General features: G+C 43.9%; 1 protein-coding gene across 2 annotated transcripts in view; it reads left to right on the top strand.

Moving 5' to 3' along the window:
- CLSTN2 (calsyntenin 2) overlaps window positions 1–22,621 on the top strand; it is a 561,165-nt gene that overhangs the window by 433,491 nt on the left and 105,053 nt on the right. For both annotated transcript variants that reach the window (XM_059663784.1, XM_059663783.1), the window contains exon 5: window positions 1,539–1,688. In XM_059663784.1, the coding sequence (XP_059519767.1) occupies window positions 1,539–1,688 (150 nt within the window). The remainder of the gene's footprint in view (window positions 1–1,538; window positions 1,689–22,621) is intronic.

Raw genomic sequence — 22,621 nt, 5'->3', positions numbered from 1 at the left:
TGTTAAGGCACCCCCAAGGGAGTGTTACCAACCCGATTCTGAGCCGTCCCAGACCTGTACGGGCTGCACGCTGACACTGAAACAAATATTTGGGGGGAAATGAAAGGGATTCTGAATACCAGCCACAAGGCCAAAAATACCTCAAACCCCTTTTCATTCAGAGATTTTTGACTGACTTTGTCAAAGTAAGTCTTACTTCAAATCCGTGGCTGCAGTTGCATTTTTAGAAACAATCCAGAGAAGGTAGCAGAACAAATGATTCGAATGCTTGGTCCAATGTCATGGGCAAGTTCATCCCTCCTCACCACCGCTGGCCTCCACTCCCTCCTCCTCCTCCTCACAGGCACTCACGTTTATTGCACCTGCTCCTGGACTACGACTGAGTACTATTTAAGACTGGGTGACTGGTGGATCAACTTGTCCGATCTTTAAAACATTCTGTGACTTTTCTAATTCCCCAGGCTTTCTTGCCTTAGTCCCTGTTATCTCAGTTCACATGAACAATAATCAGTTGGAATGGAAGAAAGCTCATTAGGTAGTTTTCCCTTAGTTTGGATGAAATCTAAAAATTTGTGTGAGTCAGCCATTCCACGCTTGTTTATTTGCTTGTTAGTTTGTTTTGCCTTTAATTTCCACTTTCTTAATTTCACTTCTGGTAAAGGATGATGATAGCATTTGAGTTCTAATTTGCTGTCAGCTCCACCATCAGGGGAAAAAAATGCAAGAATGAAATCAGTCTCAACAAAGGAAGACTTGCATCTCTTGGAATCCAAAACTAAAAATTATTCAATGCACATTGGGCCTCTCATTAGTTTCTTGGAACCAAAATGGTATTTTAGCAAAAATCGTCAATTAAAGTTTTGCTTGTTATTTATCAAATATTTATTCCTGAATCATAATCTCACACCCACGGGGATAAAAACACACAAATGGCTCATAAAAAAACGGTTTGGTCTTTCTGGGAGAAGAAAAATGTCTTTGCCACCAGGGCAAGGAATCGGTTATTCTGTGCAGCTTTGCAAGAGAGGTCACACGTTTTCTTATTGATTTTACTTCCTATTTGGTAGCAAAATAATGTGAGAAGAGGCAGTGAACATTCCTGGCAATGAGCCCAGATGTTAAAAAATATGTGTCAGGACATTTCTGAATTCCATCTTTTTTCCCAGAGATTTCATGGCAGATGAGCTCTGGGCCTGACATCAGGGCCGCAGCCGCATGGGGCACTTTGAGAGAGAGTTTTCCAACAACCCATTACTTACACACACAAACCAGTCGGGTCCCAAATGCGTGCTTGGAATTCAAAGCAGCCCTGCCCCACAGCTGGGGTGGCTCCAGTCAACTGATCCTGGAGTCTGCCACCGAGGAGCAAGCAGGCTGCGTGTGGAAGCCATGGCCTCCTGTACCCTTGACCTTACCAAGGGATAGGGAAGGGGCCCATTTCATTCTGTTGGAGGTTGGAGAAGTGGGGAAGGGATGTGGGAGAACTGCAGCATGTTCAACGTGATCTGAAACAACGCTGAATGTCTCTGTGTCCTCAGGCAACATCAGGAACACCGAGAAGCTGAGCTATGACAAGCAGCACCAGTACGAGATCCTGGTGACCGCCTACGACTGTGGCCAGAAGCCTGCCGCTCAGGACACCCTGGTGCAGGTGGACGTGAAGCCAGTGTGCAAGCCTGGCTGGCAAGGTGGGCCTGCTTTTGTCAGTCCTCTGAGGAAAGGCGGCTGGACCTGGTGCATGGAAGCTGCTAGACCTATCCTCAAATCGGCATGACTTGGGGCTAGAGGGATTTTTAAAGTGCAGTCACTCTGCTGCAGGAAATAGAGTAGCTGGTTTATTCTGACAGCTCCTAGGGTTATAGTATCTCCGTTTCACAGGTGAGAATGCCCGAGGTAACTTGTCTAAGGTCACATGCTCCGTTTGTCCAGTGTGCTCTTTCTCAGATCTCATGGCATCTTTGGATCAATAGTAATTACCCACGGTGCTCAGCAGGTGGCCAGCGAGCCTGTTCACTTTATCGCAGAGTGCTGAGTCGGGCTGGTGCATTTCGAATGTGGCCTCATTACTCAACACCCCCGGCAGCGGGGGGCTTGCACAGAGGGCGTCCAGGCAGAGGCTGGAGAGCCACACCCGGCCTCTAGGCTAAGGGGTTTCTAAAACGTTGGCTCTGGGAATGGCGAGACAATGCCTCAGATGGAGGATCCGCTCTGTGCTCACTTAGATCTTTAGGGTGCAGGGATAGAACGAAGGTCTGGGTTACCCTTCGATGGCGGAGGTTTGTCACCGAGCAAAGGGGAAGCCAGGAGGCAAGGCCAGCTGCGTAGATGGTCGTACAGAGAATTGGATGGATAGTATATGGAATAAGGACGGCTCTAGCAGTGACATTGATGGTTCCGGTGGCAGAGCAGTTACCTCTGGGCTACTATTTTGGCTGCTTGACTGCTCCTGTTTCTGCTCCGTGTGTTGATGTTATGGGAGGCTACTGCATATCCATGGCTCATGGTGCTTCGTGGAGTCCTCCACTCTGTGGCTGCTGTTGATTGCCTTCCCTAGGTGTGTCTTTAAGCTTCAGGCCTGTTATATTTTCTCTCCCTCCCTTCCTCTCTCTCTCTCTCTCTCTCTCTCTCTCTCTCTCTCTCTCGGGGGGGGGGGGTGTAGGTGGGTGTATCTTTCATTCTTAAATTCCCTCATAGAGGGTGCAATTCCCTGTGTTGGTCACTCACATCCCTATGGGGCAGACTGATGCCAGGCCACCAGCTAGGTCACTGGCCGGACTCTGAATGGTAGTCAGGCATTTACTCCTAATCCAATTTATCAGGGCCAGACTAGCAAGACCTCGGGGTGCAAAGCAAGGGCACCTGGGGTCACACCCCTCACAAGGCAGCTCTCAAAGTGCTCTGCTGCACAACCTGTCCCCCTTAATCTTTCAACTGGAAAGCTGGGAGGAGCAATAAACCCACCTCTGGACAGAGTTAGGGTCATTTGCCTTTGAACAAAGAGGTGATGAGCTCAGTAAGACACATGAGACATGAAGAACAAAGTAGAGACATCTTTGTGTCGGTCAGTTTAGGACAGCCGTGGGAAAACTACGGCCCGCGGGCCGGATCTGCCCGTTTGAAATGAATAAAACTAAAAAAAAAAGACCGTACCCTTTTATGTAATGATGTTTACTTTGAATTTATATTAGTTCACACAAACACTCCATCCATGCTTTTGTTCCGGCCCTCCGGTCCAGTGTAGGAACCCATTGTTGCCGGCGTCCAACCCCAGCAGGTCCAGGGGTTCCCAAAGGCGTAGACGGAGTCGGCGAAGAAGGAAGGACACGGAGACAGCGTTCAGTTGATCAGCAGCCTAGCCAGGATCTCCAGCCAGGATCTCCAGCCAAGTTCTGGTCTGGATCTCCAGAGAGGTTCTGCTTCGGATCTCCAGCCAGGTTCTGTGGCCATGTTCCCTCGCTAGGTTCTCCAGCCAGGTTCTGTCCAGGTTCTCCAGCCAGGTTCAGTCACCAGGTTCTAGTCAGGTTCTCTTGCCAATTTCTGTAGTCAGGTTCAGTCCAGGATCTTTTGCCATGTTCTCTCCAGCGAAGTTCTTCTGTCTGTAGGTTCTGTGTAGGTTCTGTCTTCTTGGTTCTCTTCTAAGTTCTGTCTCTCTCTGTCTTGTTACATCTGTATTTATACCAGTTGATTCAATCCTATCAATCTCTATTACAAAGGTTAGGGCGTTTCTTATCTCCATTCCAGGGAGTAAAGATTATGCAGCTTAAGCATGATTGTTTGTAGTTAAAGTGATTAATTACCTGCCTGGCACTTAGTTAAGGGGTTTTATTCCCTCCCTAACTTCAGGGGAAAATCCCTACCTGGGGAAACAACCTTTCTTGGAGAGGTGACCTTGGTTAAAACACAGCGCCAAGAAGGTGAGCAAACATATTAAGAACAGTATGCCATATATGCCAGGTCCCTTGAGACAGCAAGGATGGACTGGCTCCCGGCACATTGTGGCCCTTGAGTCAAAAAGTTTGCCCACCCCTGGTTTAGGATGAAGCAAGAAACAGAGAAAGAGGGACAAGCAACCGTGACAAGCTGTGTTCCCAACCTCAGGGAGCCTGAGCTCTGGTTGGGGATAATTCACTGAGGACCCTGAGGGCAAGATTCTGTCTCTCTTGTTCACCAGCAAATTCTTCAGGCTTAGCACATGTCTGGTCCTGACGTTAGGTGCTCAAGAAATAGCTGTTGAAGAATAAATGAGCTAGCCGAGTAAAGAACTCCCCTTGTTTTATTTTAAGTTATAAGAACTGGCCCCAGTGAAGGTCTGGCTTTTGAAGAGAAAAGCCTGGAAAGAAGATAAAATCTTTCTAAGCATGAAAGAAGCTCACAGGGGGATTTTAAGCAGGAAAAACCAAAGCCAAGCCTCGTCTGGAGAACGGTCCCAATGGCTTTTGTCTTTGATAAATGAGACACCTGTGACTTGGGATTACATTTCTGTAACTGTATTTAAATGTAATTTTCTAACAGATTTGGTGCTTGTTTCAATGTTAAATGTATGCAAAGAAAAACATTTTAATAACGTTCAGTTCTGTGTGCGAAGGCTGAGGGGCACCTCCCCACTGGTGCAATGCTCTTTGTGGCTCTAGACAGTGACCTCCTGAAGTGCTCGTTCATTGCTGTGTCTCCAGCGCCCAGCACAGGGCCAGACACAATTCAGGTGATTAGCAAGTGTTGAATGGACAAATGGTGAAAAATCATAACTTTCTGCCCTGGCCGGGTTGCTAAGTGGTTAGAGCATCAGCCCATGGACTGAAGTGTCCCAGGTTTAGTTCTGGTCAAGCGCATGTACCTCAGTTGCAGACTCAATCCCCAGCCCCAGGGCATGTGTTGGAGGCAACCAATCAATGTGTCTCTCTCCCATTGATGTTTTTCTCTATCTCTACCCTTCCCTTCCACTCTCTGTAAAAATGAATGGAAAAATGCCCTAGGGTGAAGGTTAACTACATATGTATATGTATGTGTATGTGTATGTGTATGTGTATGTGTATGTGTATATGTATATGTATATGTATATGTATATGTATATGTATATGTATATGTATATGTAGCTTCCTGTGGAACAGAGAAAAGCGGGAAGCAGCAACTCCATGTATCAGTTCACCATGTCAGGCAAAGTGACTCAAGCATGTGTAACATCAGAATCAACCACTTTAGTTGGCTTTCCTGCCTTAGTCAGCCAGCCTTTGGTGGCAGAAGCTGGCATTGGATTCTGCATCGCGCCCCTCCTCCCTCCAGCTTACCCCTGTACACAGCTATAGGTCCCTCTCCCAGCCATTGTCCCAGCAGGCTTTCAGATCATAGGGCCTCCGGCTTCTTAGGTATATGGAGGTCAAAGTGCCTCCCTGCCATGCCTACTCCAGCCTCCATATCTACAGGAAAATCTTCTCTCCTTCCAGCATATGGCCCACTTTATTCTTCCACTTGGGCAACCTCATCTCTGACCAATCTTGGGGCCTGTTCTGTCTTCTACCCTCGGCCAGGGCTACAGCCTTATAGCTGGAAATACATCTTTCTCCAGGGACAAGCAAAGCACCACTTGTCCCAGATGTGTTTCTCGTCTGGCCCCTCTCCCAGCTTTGTAGGGCAAGCTGAGGGAGCCACAGTTTACTGGCTTTCTTTGCTAACTGCAGATGAGGCAGGCTGCTCCTCACTGTAAGAGGTACCCAGGTCCTGGAGGGAAGATTGGCTCTTTTTGAAGCTGGTGTGGGTGAAGCCTGCACAGTATAGAATAGGAGAGGAGAACAGAGAGGGGAGGCCTTCAGGGCACCAGTGAACAGTATAAGGAAGCCAGTCTGGCTTGGATTGGGACTGGGGAAAAGTGGGGAGCCAGATTGGAGCGATCAGGGGTAGGGTGGGGTGGACAGTCAAGATTATGAATGCCAGAGTGGGGAGCTGCAAAGTTTCCAAACTCTAATCAACGGGAAACTCACAGAAGAGAACCCTGATACCCAAGGACCAAAGGTGGCGACTGCATAGAGACTGGTAGGAGGGCAGAGGTGAGAAAGGGCTGGCCAGGAGCCCACAGACAGCAGCTGAAGTCCTGGAGAGATATCTCAGCTGTGGAGGGGTGCCACTGAGAACTCTGGGATCTAATCCCCAAGCGGGGCTCCCCAGCAGAGAGCACCAAATCTGAGAAGGTACCCACATAACATCTAGCTGTGAAAAGCAGCAGAGTGCTGCTGCCAGGAAGTGGCAGCTGAAAGTTCGGGTACCCTCTTGAAAGGTCAATGCACAAAATTCCCTGTGGAGCCACCCACCTTGTGCTCTGGCAGAGGGAGGGTGAAGTGTACTGGAGCTGTGAGAGCAGAACCTGGTAAAGGAAAAAGTCACACAAGTTCAGAAGGCACAGAGATCCCAAATAAGAAGAACCCAAACAGACCTACACCCAGACACATCATAATTAAATGCCAAAAAATAAAGACAAAGAGAAATCTTAAAGGCAGCAAGAGAAAAGAAAACTGTTACCTACAAAGGAGTTCCCATAAGGCTGAAACTTGATTTCTCTTCAAAAACTCTATAGACCAGAAGGGAATGGCATGAAGTACTCAAGGTAAGGAAAGCAAGGATCTGAGACCAAGATTACTATATCCAACAAGGCTTTTATTCAAAATAGACAGTCAAATAAAGAGCTTCCCAGACAAAAAAAAAAGGCTAAACGAGTTTATCATCACCATGCCAGTATTACAAGAAATGCTAAAGGGATTGCTGAGAAGAAACAGAGAAAGAAACCTAGCCATACAGAATTGAAATAACTATAAATAAGTATCTCTCAATAATAACCGTAAAGGTAAATGGATTAAATGCCCCAATCAAAAGGTGTAGGGTAGCTGAATGGATACAAAAACATGACCCAACTATATGTTTTCTACAAGAGACCCACCTCAAAACAAAAGACACACACAGGATGAAAGTGAAGGGATAGAAAAAATTTTTCCATGCAAATGGAAAAGAAAAAAAAAGCTCATATCCAACAAAATAGACTTTAAAATGAAGGCCATCACAAGAGACAACAAAGGTCACTACATAATACTAAAGAGATCGATCCAACAAGAGGATATAACCCTGGTAAACATATATGCACCCAATATAGGTGCACCTAAATATATTAAAAAACTTCTGGAGGACTTTAACAGAGAAGTTGACAACAATACAGACGTAGTAGGGGACTTTCATACCCGTCTGACTTCACTCAACAGATCTTCCAGACAAAAACTTAACAAGAACACAGAGACTCTAAAGGACACACTGGATCAAATGGATTTAATAGACATTTATAGAACATTTTACCCCAACGCAGCAGAATTGTTCTCAAGTGCACATGGATCATTCACAAAGATAGCAGGTGTGCCAGAAGAGGCAGAAGACCACATGTTAGAACACAAAACAAGTCTCTACAAGTTCAAGAATATTGAAATCATATCAAGCATCTTCTCAGATCACAGTGGAATGAAATTAGAAATCAGCTACAGTAAAAACACCCAAAATCATTCAATCACATGTAGGCTAAATAGCATGTTATTAAGCAATGAATGGGTTACCAACAAGATCAAGAAAGAAATCAAAAACTCCCTGGAAACAAATGAAAATGAACACACAACAACCCAAACTCTCTGGGACACAGCAAAAGCAGTACTGAGAGGGAAGTTCATAGCACTACAGGCATACCTAAAAAAAAAAAAAAAAAAAAAAACCAGCAAGAAAAATCAGCAGTAAACTACTTAATTCTACAACAAAAGATCTAGAAGAGAACAACAAGAAAAACCCAGAGTAAGTAGAAGGAAGGAAATAATAAAGATTAGAGCAGAAATAAATGACATAGAAACTAAAAAAAAAAAAAAATACAAAAAAATCAATGAAACCAAGAGCTGGTTCTTTGAAAGGATAAACAAAATTGATAAACCATTACCCAGACTCATCAAGAAACAAAGAGAGAGGACCCAAATAAATAAAATCAGAAATGAAAGTGGAGAAGTAACCACAGACACCACAGAAATACAAAGGATTGTAAGAAAATACTATGAACAACTATATGCCAACAAGCTGAACAATGTGGATGAAATAGACAAATTCCTAGAAAAATACAACCTCCTGAAACTGAATCAGGAAGAATAAAAAAACCTGAATAGGCCAATAACAACCAATGAAATAGAAGCAGTAAAAAAAAAAGAAAAAAAAAAGAACTCCCACAAAACAAAAAAGCCCAGGTCCAGACATCTTAACAGGGGAGTTTTTCCAAACATTCAAAGAACACCTATACTCCTCAAACTATTTCAGAAAATCCAAGAGGAAGGAACATTTCCAAACTCTTTTTATGAGGCGAGCATTATCCTAATTCCAAAACCAGATAAAGGCACTACAAAGAACGAGAATTACAGGCAAATATCCCTGATGAACATAGATGCTAAAATCCTCAACAAAATATTAGCAAATTGCATCCAGCAATATATTAAAAAGATCATACACCATGATCAAGTGGGATTTATTCCAGGGATGCAAGGCTGGTACAATATTCGCAAATCAATAAACGTGATACACCACATAAACAAATTGAAAGGCAAAAATCACATGATCATATCAATAGACGCAGAAAAGGCATTCGACAAAATCCAACACCCATTTTTGATAAAAACTCTCAGCAAAGTTGGAATAGAGGGACCATATCTCAACATGATAAAGGCCATATATGACAAACCTATGACTAACATCATTCAATGGGCAAAAACTAAAGCCATTTCCCCTAAGAACAGGAACAAGACAGGGATGCCCACTTTCACAACTCCTGTTTGACATAGTACTGGAAGTTCTAACCATAGTGATTAGACAAGAAGAAGAAATAAAAGGCATCCAAATTGGAAAAGAAGTAAAATTGTCATTATTTGCAGGTGACATGATAATGTACATAGAAAACCCCGAAGACTCCATCAAAAAACTACTAGACTTAATAAATGAATTCTGCAATGTAGCAGGATACAAAATTAACACCCAGAAATCGATGGCTTTTTTTATACACCAATAATGTACTCACAGAAAGAAAAAAAAAATCTCATTTACCATTGCACCAAAAAAATTAAGATACCTAGGAATAAACTTAACTAAGGAGGCAAACTACGGGACATTGAAAAAAGACATAGAGGAAGACATAAACAAATGAAGAACATACCATGTTCATGGTAGAATCAGCATCATTAAAATGTCCATACTACCCAAAGCAATCTACAGATTTAATGCAATCCCCATTAAAATACCAATGCATATTTCAAAGATCTAGAAAAAACTCTCCAAAAATTCATCTGGAATAAAAAAAGACCCTGAATAGCCACAGCAATCCTGAGAAAGAAGAACAAAGCTGGAGGGATCACAATACCAGATAACAAGCTATATTACAAAGCCACTGTTCTCAAAACTGCCTGGTATTGGCACAAGAACAGACATATAGACCAATGGAACAGAACAGAGAACCCAGAAATCTACCCAAGCCATCATGCTCAATTAATATTTGACAAAGGAGGCAAGAGCTTACATTGGCGTCAAGATAGTCTCTTCAATAAATGGTGTTGGGAAAATTCGACAGATACATGCCAAAAAAATGAAACTAGATTACCAACTTACACCATACACAAAAAATAAACTCAAAATGGATAAAGGACTTAAACATAAGATGGGAAACCTTAAAAATCTTAGAAGAAGACATAGGCAGCAAAATCTCAGACATATGCCAAAGCAATTTCTTTACTGATACAGCTCCCAGGGCAATGGAATCTAAAGAGAAAATAAACAAATGGGACTACATCAAAATAAAAAGCTTCTGCACAGCAAAAGAAACCATCAACAAAACAATAAGAAAGCCCACTGCATGGGAGAACATATTTGCCAATGTTATCTTCGATAAGGGTATAATCTCCAATATTTACAAGGAACTCATACGACATAACAAAAGGAAGATAAATAATCCAATAAAAAAAAATGGCAAAGGACCTAAATAGACACTTTTCAAAAGAGGACATTCAGAAAGCCAAGAGACATATGAAAACATGCTCAAAGTCACTAATCATTCGAGAGATGCAAATCAAAACAACAATGAGATACCATCTTACACCTGTCAGAATGGCTATCATCAACAAATGACAAGTGCTGGCGAGGTTGTGGAGACAAAGGAACCCTCTTGCACTGCTGGTGAGAATGCAGACTGGTGCAACCACTGTGGAGAACAGTATGGAGTTTCCTCAAAAACTTAAAAATAGAACTCACACTTGACCCAATAATCCCACTTCTAGGAATATATCCCAAGAAATCAGAAACACCAATCAGAAAGGATATATGTACCCCTATGTTCATAGCAGCACAATTTATAATAGCTAAGATTTGGAAACAGCTTAAATGCCCATCAGCAGATGAGTGGATTAAAAAAACTGTGGTACATCTACACAATGGAATACTATGCTGCTGTAAAAAAGAAGGAACTCTTACCATTTGCAACAGCATGATGAACCTGGAGGGCATCATGCTAAGCGAAATAAGCCAGTCAGAGAAAGATAAATATCACATGATCGCACTCATTTGTGGAATATAATGAACATAAACTGATGAACAAAAGTAGAGCCAGAGGGGGAAAAAATTTAGAATATAACAGAAGTAATCCTGTTATTTGCAGATCTTTAATATTTCCTACAACTTTTGTGATATCATACTATGTTAGCACAGTTTTGGTAATATTATTATACTTAAAATCCTTTTTTTCTTGAAATATTAATGTTTATTGCATGTAATATTATATTTAAGATCATTTTTCTTGAATAATTATTAATTGCATGTCACATTATATTTAAAATTGTTTTTCTTGAGATATTGTTTATTGCACGTAACATTATTATACTTAAAATCGTTTTTCTTGAAATAAAAAATAGTATAAAAAGGTCCCCAAACTCCTCAGCCCACCTGTGAGTGACAGGTCTGCATGCAGGTGCCAGGTGTAATTGTCCAGAACAGAGGTTTCTTCCTGAGCTGACTTCTCACAGGCAACCAGAGTCACCAAGCAAACGCAGTTTGGCAGTTCAAATTCTTGTACCTGTTCCAAGTCATTTCCCTACAGGCAGGAGGGGGCTGCAGCCCATGAAAGCAGTCCATCATGTTCCGGAGCCTCTTGTCTCCTTGAGAATTCCCAGTCAGCACCGCTTCTCCCGCCAGCTGCCTCAGAGGACCAAGGGGTCCTGCTCACAACTAGAGCCTTCTAGGGGCTTGATAAGATGCCAGTCAAGCCCAGGCCAGTGGCCCCATTTTCCAGCCCAGCCTTTCCCAGCATCCTGCTGGCCTCCCCCCTCGCCCCCCAACCCCCACCCCCTTTGCATGGATAGACATCCCAGACCCTGGCTCTGCTGCCCCCTGCCTTTTATATCTTGGCAAAAGCATCTCTGCTCAGGCTATGGTTTTCCATTCTCTGTCTCCTTTTATGGGTTGGTCTTACCTTCCCTGAAACAGTTTGAGTTCCCTGAGGGCAGAACCATGCTTCTCACAGCCCCTGGTACTCGCTAAACCTTCCATCCATCACATGAGCATAAACTAAAAGCTCACTTACCAGCATCACTCACCAATGACAGAGTGGGGCTCATTGGGAGGAGAAAAGCTTTGCACCCAGAAAATGACCCCAGGATGTCACACATGTGCCGTCTTTGTCTTCTAGGAGTTTGGTCTAATCTGCATTCTGAGATTCTGATTCTGATAAGTGAACTCTGCAGGGTTAAGTGGAGTTTTGTCAAAGAGAACGTCACTCCCATTCTCAGTTGCCCAGAATCCCCAGAGTATCACCTAGACCTGTGTGAGTCGGAGGGGGAAGTGAATTGCTTTGTTCTGTCCTGAGCTTTGAGAACCATGGTATCCCTGTCACCCGTTCAAGGAGATGAAAGGTCATAGTAGGAACAGGAAGAGGTGCGCCTGCAGCTGGCCACATGCTCTATGCCAGGCGTCCGGGTTTGCAGTCTTCTTGGTGTTGGTTTCCCTTCTGCCAGGCAGTGATAAATGCCCAAGCCTGTGCCCCTTGTGCTCTGAGGACCATCCTTCAGGAAGCGCAGAGCATCACAGAGGACACAGTGCCCTCGGAGTGACTGCGCAGCAACAGCAGCGGTGGGACCCAGTGGAGATGACCCTGCTGACCCCTCCTTATGGGGCCGCGGATTGTGTCAGAGGATCCTTTGTAATTCAGTTGCTAGTTTGGGCGGTTTTGTTTGTCTGGTTATGTTACGTTACGTTACGTTACATTACGTTACGTTACGTTACGTTATGTTTGTTATGTTAGTTATGAGATACATACCTCCTTTATGCCTTCCTTTATTGTTTTTTACAGTCCCTTGGCCCATCTGTTTCTATGTTTTAAGCTGGAAACTTTGTCTTTACAATACTTACTTAGTATATGTCCCCTTTTATTGTTGCGAGTCAGATTTTGTGTTTATTACCTGTCCCTGCAAGTTTAGACCCAAAAATCAGTATTCTGCTGTCCCTTTATGCAGAGACAATTCCCCTCTAAAGAACCACTTCAGACTTAGCTCACGGCCCTTCACCACTTCCTTCCCAGACATGTTGCCGGCTGGACTTCCAGTCCCACTGGTCTCAAGGTTCCCCTATCAAGAATCAGCTCTCCAGCCCAGCTGGCATGACTCAGTGGTTGAGTGTTGACCAGGAAGCCATGGTGGATTCCCTGTCAGGGCACATGCCCGGGTTTCGGGCTTGATCCCCAGTGTGGGGCATATAGGAGGCAGCCGATCAATGATTCTCTCTCATCACTGATGTTTCTATGTATCTCTCCATCTCCCTTCCTCTCTGATATCAATACAAATATTTTAAAAAATAGAAGTATCAGCTCTCCAGATTCAGACTCCTGCAGAACCTCATTTCTGCCTGCCTGCCTCGTCCCTGAGCATGATCCCGAGGCAATCATTACACCTGGCCCAGCACCAGGTCACCCAGTACCAGCAGCTCCCAGGGACTCTCCCACAGACCAACTCCTGTTCGTGCCACCTTCACAGTAAGGTGTCTCATTTCCAGTAGAAAGAAAAGGAGATAGTCACACAATTGAACCATTTCTTCTCTGTTCTTTGGGTGTGAGTAATTCTGATGTGTCAGATGGTCAGTGCTTGTTCCATTCCAGGAATCGGGCCTTCTTTAGGAAGGAGGCGGGGTGTCATTTAGAAAAGAGCTTCTCAAACCTAAATGTGCACCTGAGCACCTGGTGTAATGCAGATTCTGACTTGGTAGGTCTGGATGTTGTTGGTCCGTCCACACAGAAAATGTTTCCTACACCCCTACAGGGCATCTAACACTTTTGTGTTGAAAGGATAGCAGCATGAAAGCTCTGGTTGAGATTAATTTTCCCTTAGTCATCTGCATTGGGAGATCACTGAAGCTAACACACATTACACTTGGGAAATATTTTCGTAGTGAATTTATTAACTCTTTACTGAAGGCCCACTGTGTGCTGAAGATGGGATAGAGGCACACCAATGTACCAGGGCTCATAATTTAGAAGGACATGATGGCAATGCTGAGGACATCAGCTCTGTGGAGGGAGCTGTGGGCACACAGAGGAGAGCCTCTCCACCTTGCAGGGCCCTCCAAGGGATGCACCTGGGCCAAATCTGGAAGCTAATAGTTTCAGTGCAAAGAGGAAGGGTGTTGCACATGAAGGAGCAGATGTCAGCAAGGTGGGCATTCCATCATATGGCCCAGGTATGGAGAGAAGATGGCCATTGGGGACCAGATCATGGAGGGGGGGCCTCCTGAGTTACCCCAAGGGCAGTGGGGAGCCCAGAGCTTTCATAACTAAGCATGGTGAGGGGCTATTGGGATGCAGAAATCCGGGCAGGGAGACCAGCTGAAAAGGATGATTGCTCCTGAGTGCACTTTTAGTAAGAGCACTTTTAAAGTCCCACATTTTTCCAAAACCAATTCAAAGTGCTGCTCAGCAAAGGAGGCTAATTTCATGAGACTGTAGACACGGAGATAGGTCGGCAGTCAGGCATGTCTGAGGTAGAAAAGACCCCTGCTAAGCCTTGTTAAGTGTATTTCCCAGTCCCCTCTACAGCTGTCCACCTGTCCACCTCCCAGCCAAGGAGAAAAAGCCCAGGTCCTTGGGGTCAGACGGCTGTACCCTGCCCTTTCCAAAAGTCAGACCAATTATTGATCAAGTGCACTGAAGAGCTGGCTGGGGTTTTACTAGAGGAAAGGCATTGATTTTGAATCATAGGGTGATGAGCCCAGGAAGGTGCCCAGCTTTTCTGAGAGGAACAATTGAGCAGGGATCAGAGGTGCAGCTGTGTCCATCAGGTTTCATGATGATGTTACCCTTCTGCAGGTTGATGCGTGGGGACTTGGCCAGAAAAACAGAGGAGAGAACCCCCGGTTCTCTCCTTCACTGTCCTGCCGGGTATCCAAGATCCCACCATTAGGGTACCAACATTTTGTTCTAGAGCAGTGGTTCTCAACCTTCTGTCCCTTTAAATACAGTTCCTCATGTTGTGACCCAACCATAAAATTATTTTCATTGCTACTTCATAACTGTAATGTTGCTACTGTTATGAATCATAATGTAAATATCTGATATACAGGATAGTCTTAGGCGACCCCTGTGAAAGGGTCGTTCGACTGCCAAAGGGGTCGCAACATGGCATTTATGAAGTAGCAACGAAAATAATTTTATGGTTGGGTCACAACATGAGGAACTGTATTTAAAGGGCCAGAAGGTTGAGAACCACTATAGAAGATGATTTCCAACTAATATGCAAATGCCGCCAGCAGGAGCCACTATTAAGCCAAGGGCCTGCAAAGGAAAATCACAAGTCAAATCTAGTTGACCACCTGTTTTTGTACAACTGTGAGCTAAAAAAAAAAAAAAAAAAATGCTTTTTACAGTTTAAGTGGTTTTAAAAAATCAAAAGAAGAATCATATTTTGTGGCACATGAATATTATATGAAATTCAAATGTTAGTGCCCATAAATAAAGTTTTATTGGCACACAGCCATGCTCATTTATTTACATACTAGAGGCCCAGTGCATGAATTCATGCACAGGTGGGGTTCCTCAGCCTGGCCGGTGATCGAAGCCTATCGGTGGGCCGGGGGAAGGGACCCCAGGAGGTTGGCTGTGGAAGCACAGTGACCACCAGGGGACAGCTCCTGCATTGAGCAGACACTCAATGCAGGAGCTGTCCCCTGGTGGTCAGTGTGCATCATAGCGACTGGTCAAGCAGTCGTTCTGGTCGTTCAGTCATAAGGGTTGCTTAGGCTTTTACACTTGATCTTAGCCAAAAGGCCGAGAAGCGATGTTTAGGCTTTTATATGTATAGATTAGCTCATGGCTGCTTTGACACTGCCACAATAGAGCTGAATAGTTTTGACAGAGAGCAGGTGGCTTTCAAAGACTAAATATTTACTATCTAGTCCTTTACAGAAGTTTGCTGACAACTGCATGAAGCTATTATTTTCCACTGATACCTTCATGAGAAGTAGTTTATTGGAGTACCTAGCACAGCCAAGAATGAATGGACATCAAATGGACATATGTAGATAGAGGCAAAAGAGTATAAAGTTCAAGGCAATTTTAGCATATCTCACAGGTGATGAAAACTTAGTCTAAGAGTGATTGAGTGACTTGCCCAAAAGCTAACCACTGGTAAATGGCAGAGATAGAATTCAAATTCATGTCAGTCTATCCCAGAGAGCACCAAGGTATCAGGAGGAAGAAGGATTGAACAAGGAGGTTGGGAATTCCCGAAGGAGCATGTAACCAGCTTCAACAGCGCATCTCAGAAAAGACACAACCTGTGTGCCCATAGGCAACATATTTAACCTCTCAGTCACCTTACCTATAAAATGGCAATGAAACTTACCTTTAAAGGGTAGCAAGAGTTGAATGAAAAAAGTAGCACCTAGGAGGTGCCCTAACATTCATTCTCTTTCCTTCCACCCCCCGCCCCCACCACCAACTCACATCCCCTATTGAGCCTGGCCTAGTGCACTATCCCCTTGAAATTATAACTTTTAGAAATAATCCCATGCTTGTAGACTGCCTACTCTCAGATACTATTTGCGTGAACCTAGCGTTGCCTCTGGTTATCTTATGGGCCAGAGAAACAAAACATGAGCCTGAGACTTGGGTGTTAAGCTTCAAACCCAAAGATTCTGGAGACTTCCTTTCTCTTGACTCTCCTCCTCATCAATGTTTTCTCCTTTCCTGTGTCTCCCTTCCCTACCTTCCTCTCCCCTTCCCTTTCATTCCCTCCCCGTTCTTGCTCTGGCTCTTTCCCCCTCCCTTTTATCCCGAGCATAGCCCTGAACCCAACACTGGAGAAGGCAATGGGGTGTGGGGTGTGGGAGTTAATACAAAGTGGTGAAGATGGAGCTGGGTGGCGGGTAGGGGCTGGAGTCAGCCCTTAGCTCCATCATGACCCACAGGCTTTGCTGAAACCGCTTCCCTGGCTGACCTAGGCTACCTCAGTTTAAAGAAGATCCTTAAAAGGATTGTTAAAGAGGCCGCAAGATGTTCTAGGTATGGAAGTGCTCCACAAAATGTAAATCACTGTACAAAGACACACACACACACACACACACACACACACACACACACTGAAATCCATAGAATTGGGTATGGCTGTGTGGTTTGACCATCGGGTCCTTGGTTTTGGAGCTTAAGACTGGGACTAAAAGGAGACAGTGGGCTGGGTAGAAAGAGCACAGTCCAGGGCCTGGGACCCAGGCCTCAGTCCCAGCTCAGCTCTGCCCCAGTTTGCAACCTTGGGAAAGTCTCTCCTGACAGGTCCAGCTTCCCCAGCAGAAAACAGGACAATGCGGGCTTCTTGTGAGGACAAGATGAAAAGCTGCGAGCAGCTCTTTTTAGTTCCCTTGATTTTGATGCTTAAAGTCACAATGGAGAAGTTTTCCTGAAAACAAAACACTGAGGCCTGAATGCCACTAACTCCACAGTGACCCAGGCAGGCGCTCTGGGTTTGCTCAGATCTGCCAGGCGAGCCCCGTGTTCCTGCCTGCGGCCTCGTGGGCCCTCCTCCGTGAAGTACGACCTCTTTGGCATCACTAACATCCCCGATCATTAAGGGGAAACAAACAGCTCTGTGCACGATGCTGATTTACCTACTCGGCGGCGACTCAATGTGCTTAAAGACCTGCTGGATTAAAGCGCCCAAGCTCCAGCCTGCTTCCACCTGCCCCTGTGGCTCCGGTGTGAGCCCTGGAAAATGGGCCTCAGAGTTTTAGATCAGATCATCTTAGCCCTGAGGAGGATGTGTGGGTGGACTGCTCACCCCAAACGGCACTCAAGCACAACGTAGCCACCACTGACAGTTTTCACTGTTTGCCAGGCCCCGTCTGAGGGTGTTGTATGCACGCGCTCGTTTACTGTTCACCACACCTGAAAGAGGTTATTTCCCCACTTTGCAGATGAGAACACTGAGGTTAAGACTCTTGCCACACAGCTAGTAATATGCAGGGGCAGCAGCCACCCCACTCTTGTCCGTCTGCAGACATGGAGCTCCTGCCCTTTCACCTGCAATGCATCTCAAGGCAAAGGAGGAGACACACCGGCCATCTTTTGAGACCATTGGAGGAAAGCTATTTTGAGGAAAATTCTTCGGTTAGAATCCTTCCCTCGTGTTATGAAGAAAATGTGTCACTGCACAGCAGGACGGACTAGAGAGGTGTGGTTGGGGGTGTCACTCTGCCCCACAAGCCACAACTGGGACCAGCTTTCATTCAGGATAGACTAGCCATCCCTCGGGCTTCTTCCCTCTTTGGGGACCAGGAAGGGGTTGGGGCTTGCTTATGGACACACATGGCAAGAGGTAGAACCACAGCTGGTATCAGGTCTCCTGACTCAGAACCCCACTCTCTACCCTATCTCTCTGGGGACCTGGGTCTGTCCCTGAGCCTCATGCCATCAGCCTACTGCCTCTTCCACTGATGGTTCTTGCAAATATTTGCAGCCAGGTAGAGTTTATCCCTACAGGGAGTCAGCAAAGGATAGGGCTTCAGAGGGCTTGCTCTAAAGCCGGAAAGATCAGGGTTCAAACTCAGGTTCCATCATGCAAGGAATAGCTCAGTGCTGCCAGTGAGGGAACTGAAGGAGAAGAAATTGAAGATTCTAAAGTCAGTTTAGGAGTCAGGCCAGCCTTTCCGTGCCATGTGCTGGCTGCGTGCCTTTGAGCAGGTTTGACTTCTCGGCCTCAGTTGTCTCATTAGTGAAATGGCCCTCCTACCACCTCTTTCCTCAGGCGAATTGATAACACCTGTAAGAGGCCCAGCGAAGGGTCCGTTAAATGGAGGTTTTCCCCCCTGCTCTCTGCATGACTGGGTGGTGTCAGCTTAGAAACCAATATCATCACCTGCACACCCCAGACACGGGTTCTGGTGATGAATGTGACCCACAGCAGGCCACCCAGCTCTCCTTGCTGCACTCGCCCTCAATTAAAGTGGGCAGGACACTGCCTCCTTCTCCCCACATGGATCTCCAAGACGCTTCTCTCTTCAAATGGCTCCTGGTGGGTAGAAGGACAGACTGGACAGTGATGAGGCAGCTCAGGTCTGCCAGGGAGCCCTGGATTCCCGAGGTTGAGTGGATTACGAGCCTTAAAATGCCAGTACAGGGGCGTGGAGCATTGATCCCACCCTAACGACTCAGCGGGACAGCTGTGCTCACGGCACAGCAGAGAGGCTCTCAAAGCTGCATTCAATTCAAGGAACTTACCTCTGCAGTCCATCTGTGCCAGGTGGGAAGGAGTCCCGGATGAGGGCACGCAGGTGAACCACTCATTCCAGGACCGGAAGTCAGAGCAGTGACCAGGCAAGCAACCCAGGCGCTGTGAGAGCAGAGAGCAGGCGCGCCTGACCCTGTAGAAAACCTTCCCAAAGCGGGTGGCACTGAAGCTGAGATCTGAGGGCGTCAGTGCACTGCACCAGGTGCACTGAGGGGTGCGGAGGAGGCCACAATGGGAAAGGGCAGGGAGAAATATCCACGGGAGAGCGGCACCTTCCAGGAATCGGTGTGTGTCCCTTGATCAGAGGTAAATGGACTTAACGTTTGTCTTTTGTCTCCTTGTCTGTTTTCATGACTGATGTGGTGAGATTTCCAGTGCAGACAGTGCATGAAGTAGACAGAACTTTCCAGAGAGATTCTGTAGGGCTGTGGGCATAATAACCTGGCTTCACCAAAGGTGGCAAGGCGGGCCTGAGTCGGGGGGCGGGGAGGGGGTATCCTTCTGCCTGCCACTCCGTGGAGCCCAGCCAGCCTGAGGCCCGACTGCCTTCAGACAAATATCTTCTCCCAATGTGGGGTCCTGGGCCGGGAGACTGGTGTCCGCTGGTCAGGCCAGACAGAGCAAGGCTTTGCCCTGGGTGCAGCAGAGGTGAGGGCTCAGGGAGGCCTATGGGGCTGGCAGCTGCCCAATCTCACTGTAGGCGAATGCAGGGCACCTGTCTGGGGCCCCGGAAGCTAGTACACTGAGAGAGGACTCACTTCTTTACTTTTTTATTAATTTATTTTCCAATTACAGTTAACATACAATATTATATTAGTTCCAGGTGTACAACATAGTGATTAGACACTTATATAACTTACAAAGTGGTCACCCCTATAAGTCTAGTACCCATCCAACACCACACATAGTTATTACAATTTATTGACTATATTTCCTATGCTATACTTTACATTTTCATGATTGTTTTTAAAACTGACATTTGTACTTCTCAATCCCTTTCACCTTTAACACCCATTCCTCCAAACCCCTTCCCATCTGGCGACCATCAACTTGTTCTTTGTATCAGTGAATTTGTTTGTTTTGTTTCATTTGTGTTTTAGCTTTCCCATATGGTATTTGTCTTCCTCTGTTTGACTTATTTCATTTAACCTAATAACCTCTAGGTTTATCCATGTTGTTGCAAATGGTAAGATTTCATTCATTTTTATGGCTGAGTAATATGCCATTGTATGTGTGTACAACATCTTCTTTATCCATTCATCTATCCATGTACACTTAGGTGGCTTTCATATCTTGACATTGTAAGTAAAGATGCAATGAACATAGGCGTGCATATATCTTTTCAAATTAGTGTTTTGGATTTCTTTGGATAAATACCTAGTATTTATCCAAATACTGGGTCATATGATAGTTCTATTTTTAATTTTTTGAGGAACCTCCATACTGTTTTCCACAGTGGCTGGGCCATTTGCAATTCCACCAACAGTGTGTGAGGGTTCCCTTTTCTCCACTTCCTTTCCAACACTGTTGTTGATTTTTTGATGATAACCATTCTGATGGGTGTGAGGTAACACCTCATTGTGGCTTTAATTTGTATTTCCCTGATGATTAGTGACAATGAGCATCTTTTTATAAGTCTATTGGCCATTTACATGTCCTCTTTGGAAAATGTCTATTCCTGCTCATTTTTTCTTCGGTTTGTTTTTTGGTTAGGTGTTGAGTTGTATGAGTTTTTTATATATTTTGTATTTTAATCCCTTTATCAGATATATCACTGACAAATATCTTCTCCCAATTAATAGGTTGTCTTTTTTGTGTGTGTTTATGGTTTCCTTTGCTGTGCAAAAACTTTTTAATTTGATGTGGTTCCATTTGTTTATTTTTGTCTTTAACTTCCCTTGCCTGAGGAGACATATCCCCCCAAAATATTGCTAAGAGCTATGTCAAATACTGCCTAGGAATTTTGTGGTTTCAGGTCTTACATTTAAACCTTTAATCCAGTTAAATTTATTTTTGTTTGGTGTAAGAAAGTGGTTTAGTTTCATTTTCTTGCATGTATCTGTCCAGTTTTCTCAACACCATTTACTGAAGAGACTGTTTTTATTTACCCCATTGTATAATCTTTCCTCCTTTGTCATTGATTAATTTACCATACAGGCATGGGTTTATTTCTGAGCTTTCTATTTTGTTCATTGATCTGTGTCAGTTTTTATGGCAGTCCCATGCTGTTTTGATTACTATGGCTTTGTAATATAGTTTGATATTAGGTAGTGTGACACCTTCAACTTTGTCTTCTTTCTCAAGATTGCTTTGGTGATTCTGGATCCTTTGTGGTTCCATATAAATTTTAGGGTTATTTGTTATAGTTCTTTGAAAAATGCTATTGCCATTTGATAGGGATTGCATTGAATCTGTAGATTGCTTTGGGTAATATTGAGGATGGATATTTAATTATGTTAATTATTCTTATCCATAAGCACAATATAGCCTTCCATTTATTTGTGTCTTCACTTTTTCTTCTTCAATATCTTATAGTTTTCCAAGTGCAGGTCTTTTACCTCCTTGGTAAAATTTATTTCTAAGTATGTTATTCTTTTTGATGCATTGTAAATGGTATTGCTTTCTTTTTTGTTATTCATTAGTTCAATATTGTTACATAAAAATGCAACTGATTTCTGAATATTAATTTTGTATCTTGCTTCTTTACTAAATTCTTTTATTAGTTATAATCATTTTTTGGTGGTATCTTTAGGGTTCTCTCTATATAGTATCATGTAATCTGTAAATAATGGCAGTTTTATTTCTTTTTTTCCAAGTTGGATGCCATTTCTTTATTTATTTATTGGTCTGATTGCTGTGGCTAGGACTTTTAATAGTATGTTGAGTAAAAGTGATGAAAGTGGACATCCTTGTCTTGTTCTTGATCTTACAGAAAACGTTTTCAGCTTTTCAACTTTGAGTATGATGCTAGCTATAGGTATGTCTTATATGACCTTTATTATATGAAGATATGTTTCCTCTATCCACACTTCACTGAAAGTTTTTATAGTGAATGGCTGTTGGATTTTGTCAAATGTTCTTTCTATATCTATTGATAAGATATATGATTTTTATCCTTCATGTTGTTTATGTGGTATACCATGTTAATTGATTTGTGGATATCAAACCAACTTTGCATCCCAGGAATAAATCCCACTTGATTATGATGTATGATTTTTTTTTTAATATATTGCTGAATTTGGTTTGCAAATATTTTGTCAAGGATTTTCGCCTCTATGTTCTTCAGGAATATTGGCCTATAAATATTTTCTTTTATGTTTTTGTCTGATTTAGGTATCAAGGTAATGCTGGCCTCATAAAATTAATTTGGGAGCCTTTTCTTGAGAGGGCTCGTTTCTGATAATCTGGTTGAGTCAGGTCGGTATTTAGCGTAAATGTGACCTCATTTGCAGCCACAGTTTAAGACTAGTTGGTTGTTTGGTTTCAGTAATGAGGCTTTATCACCTAGATAATGGTCCTTCTATTTTTATTTTTTATTTTTTTAAAAAAGGTAAGCTTTGCAATCATGTACAACTGATCTACAGATTAACGAGATTTACATTTCTGGAATATGGAAAGTATACATAAATTATTTTTACAAAAAGACTGAAAATGTGTGCATGAAAAACTATACTCTTGCATTGTAAATGCTTTTCAAAGCCATAAAAGTAAAGATTCTTGAAGAATAGCTACTTTATCTTTTGCTAATCACACATTTGTCCCAAGATAAGAAAATTGCCTGGAAAATGCTCATGTTTATTGGACATAGGAGAGAAGAGCTTCTA

This window comes from Myotis daubentonii, chromosome 14 (genome assembly GCF_963259705.1).
Source record: "Myotis daubentonii chromosome 14, mMyoDau2.1, whole genome shotgun sequence".
In the NCBI taxonomy this organism is placed as follows: Eukaryota; Metazoa; Chordata; class Mammalia; order Chiroptera; family Vespertilionidae; genus Myotis; species Myotis daubentonii.
Note: the sequence above shows the minus strand (reverse complement) of the source record. Positions and strands in the feature narration are given on the sequence as shown.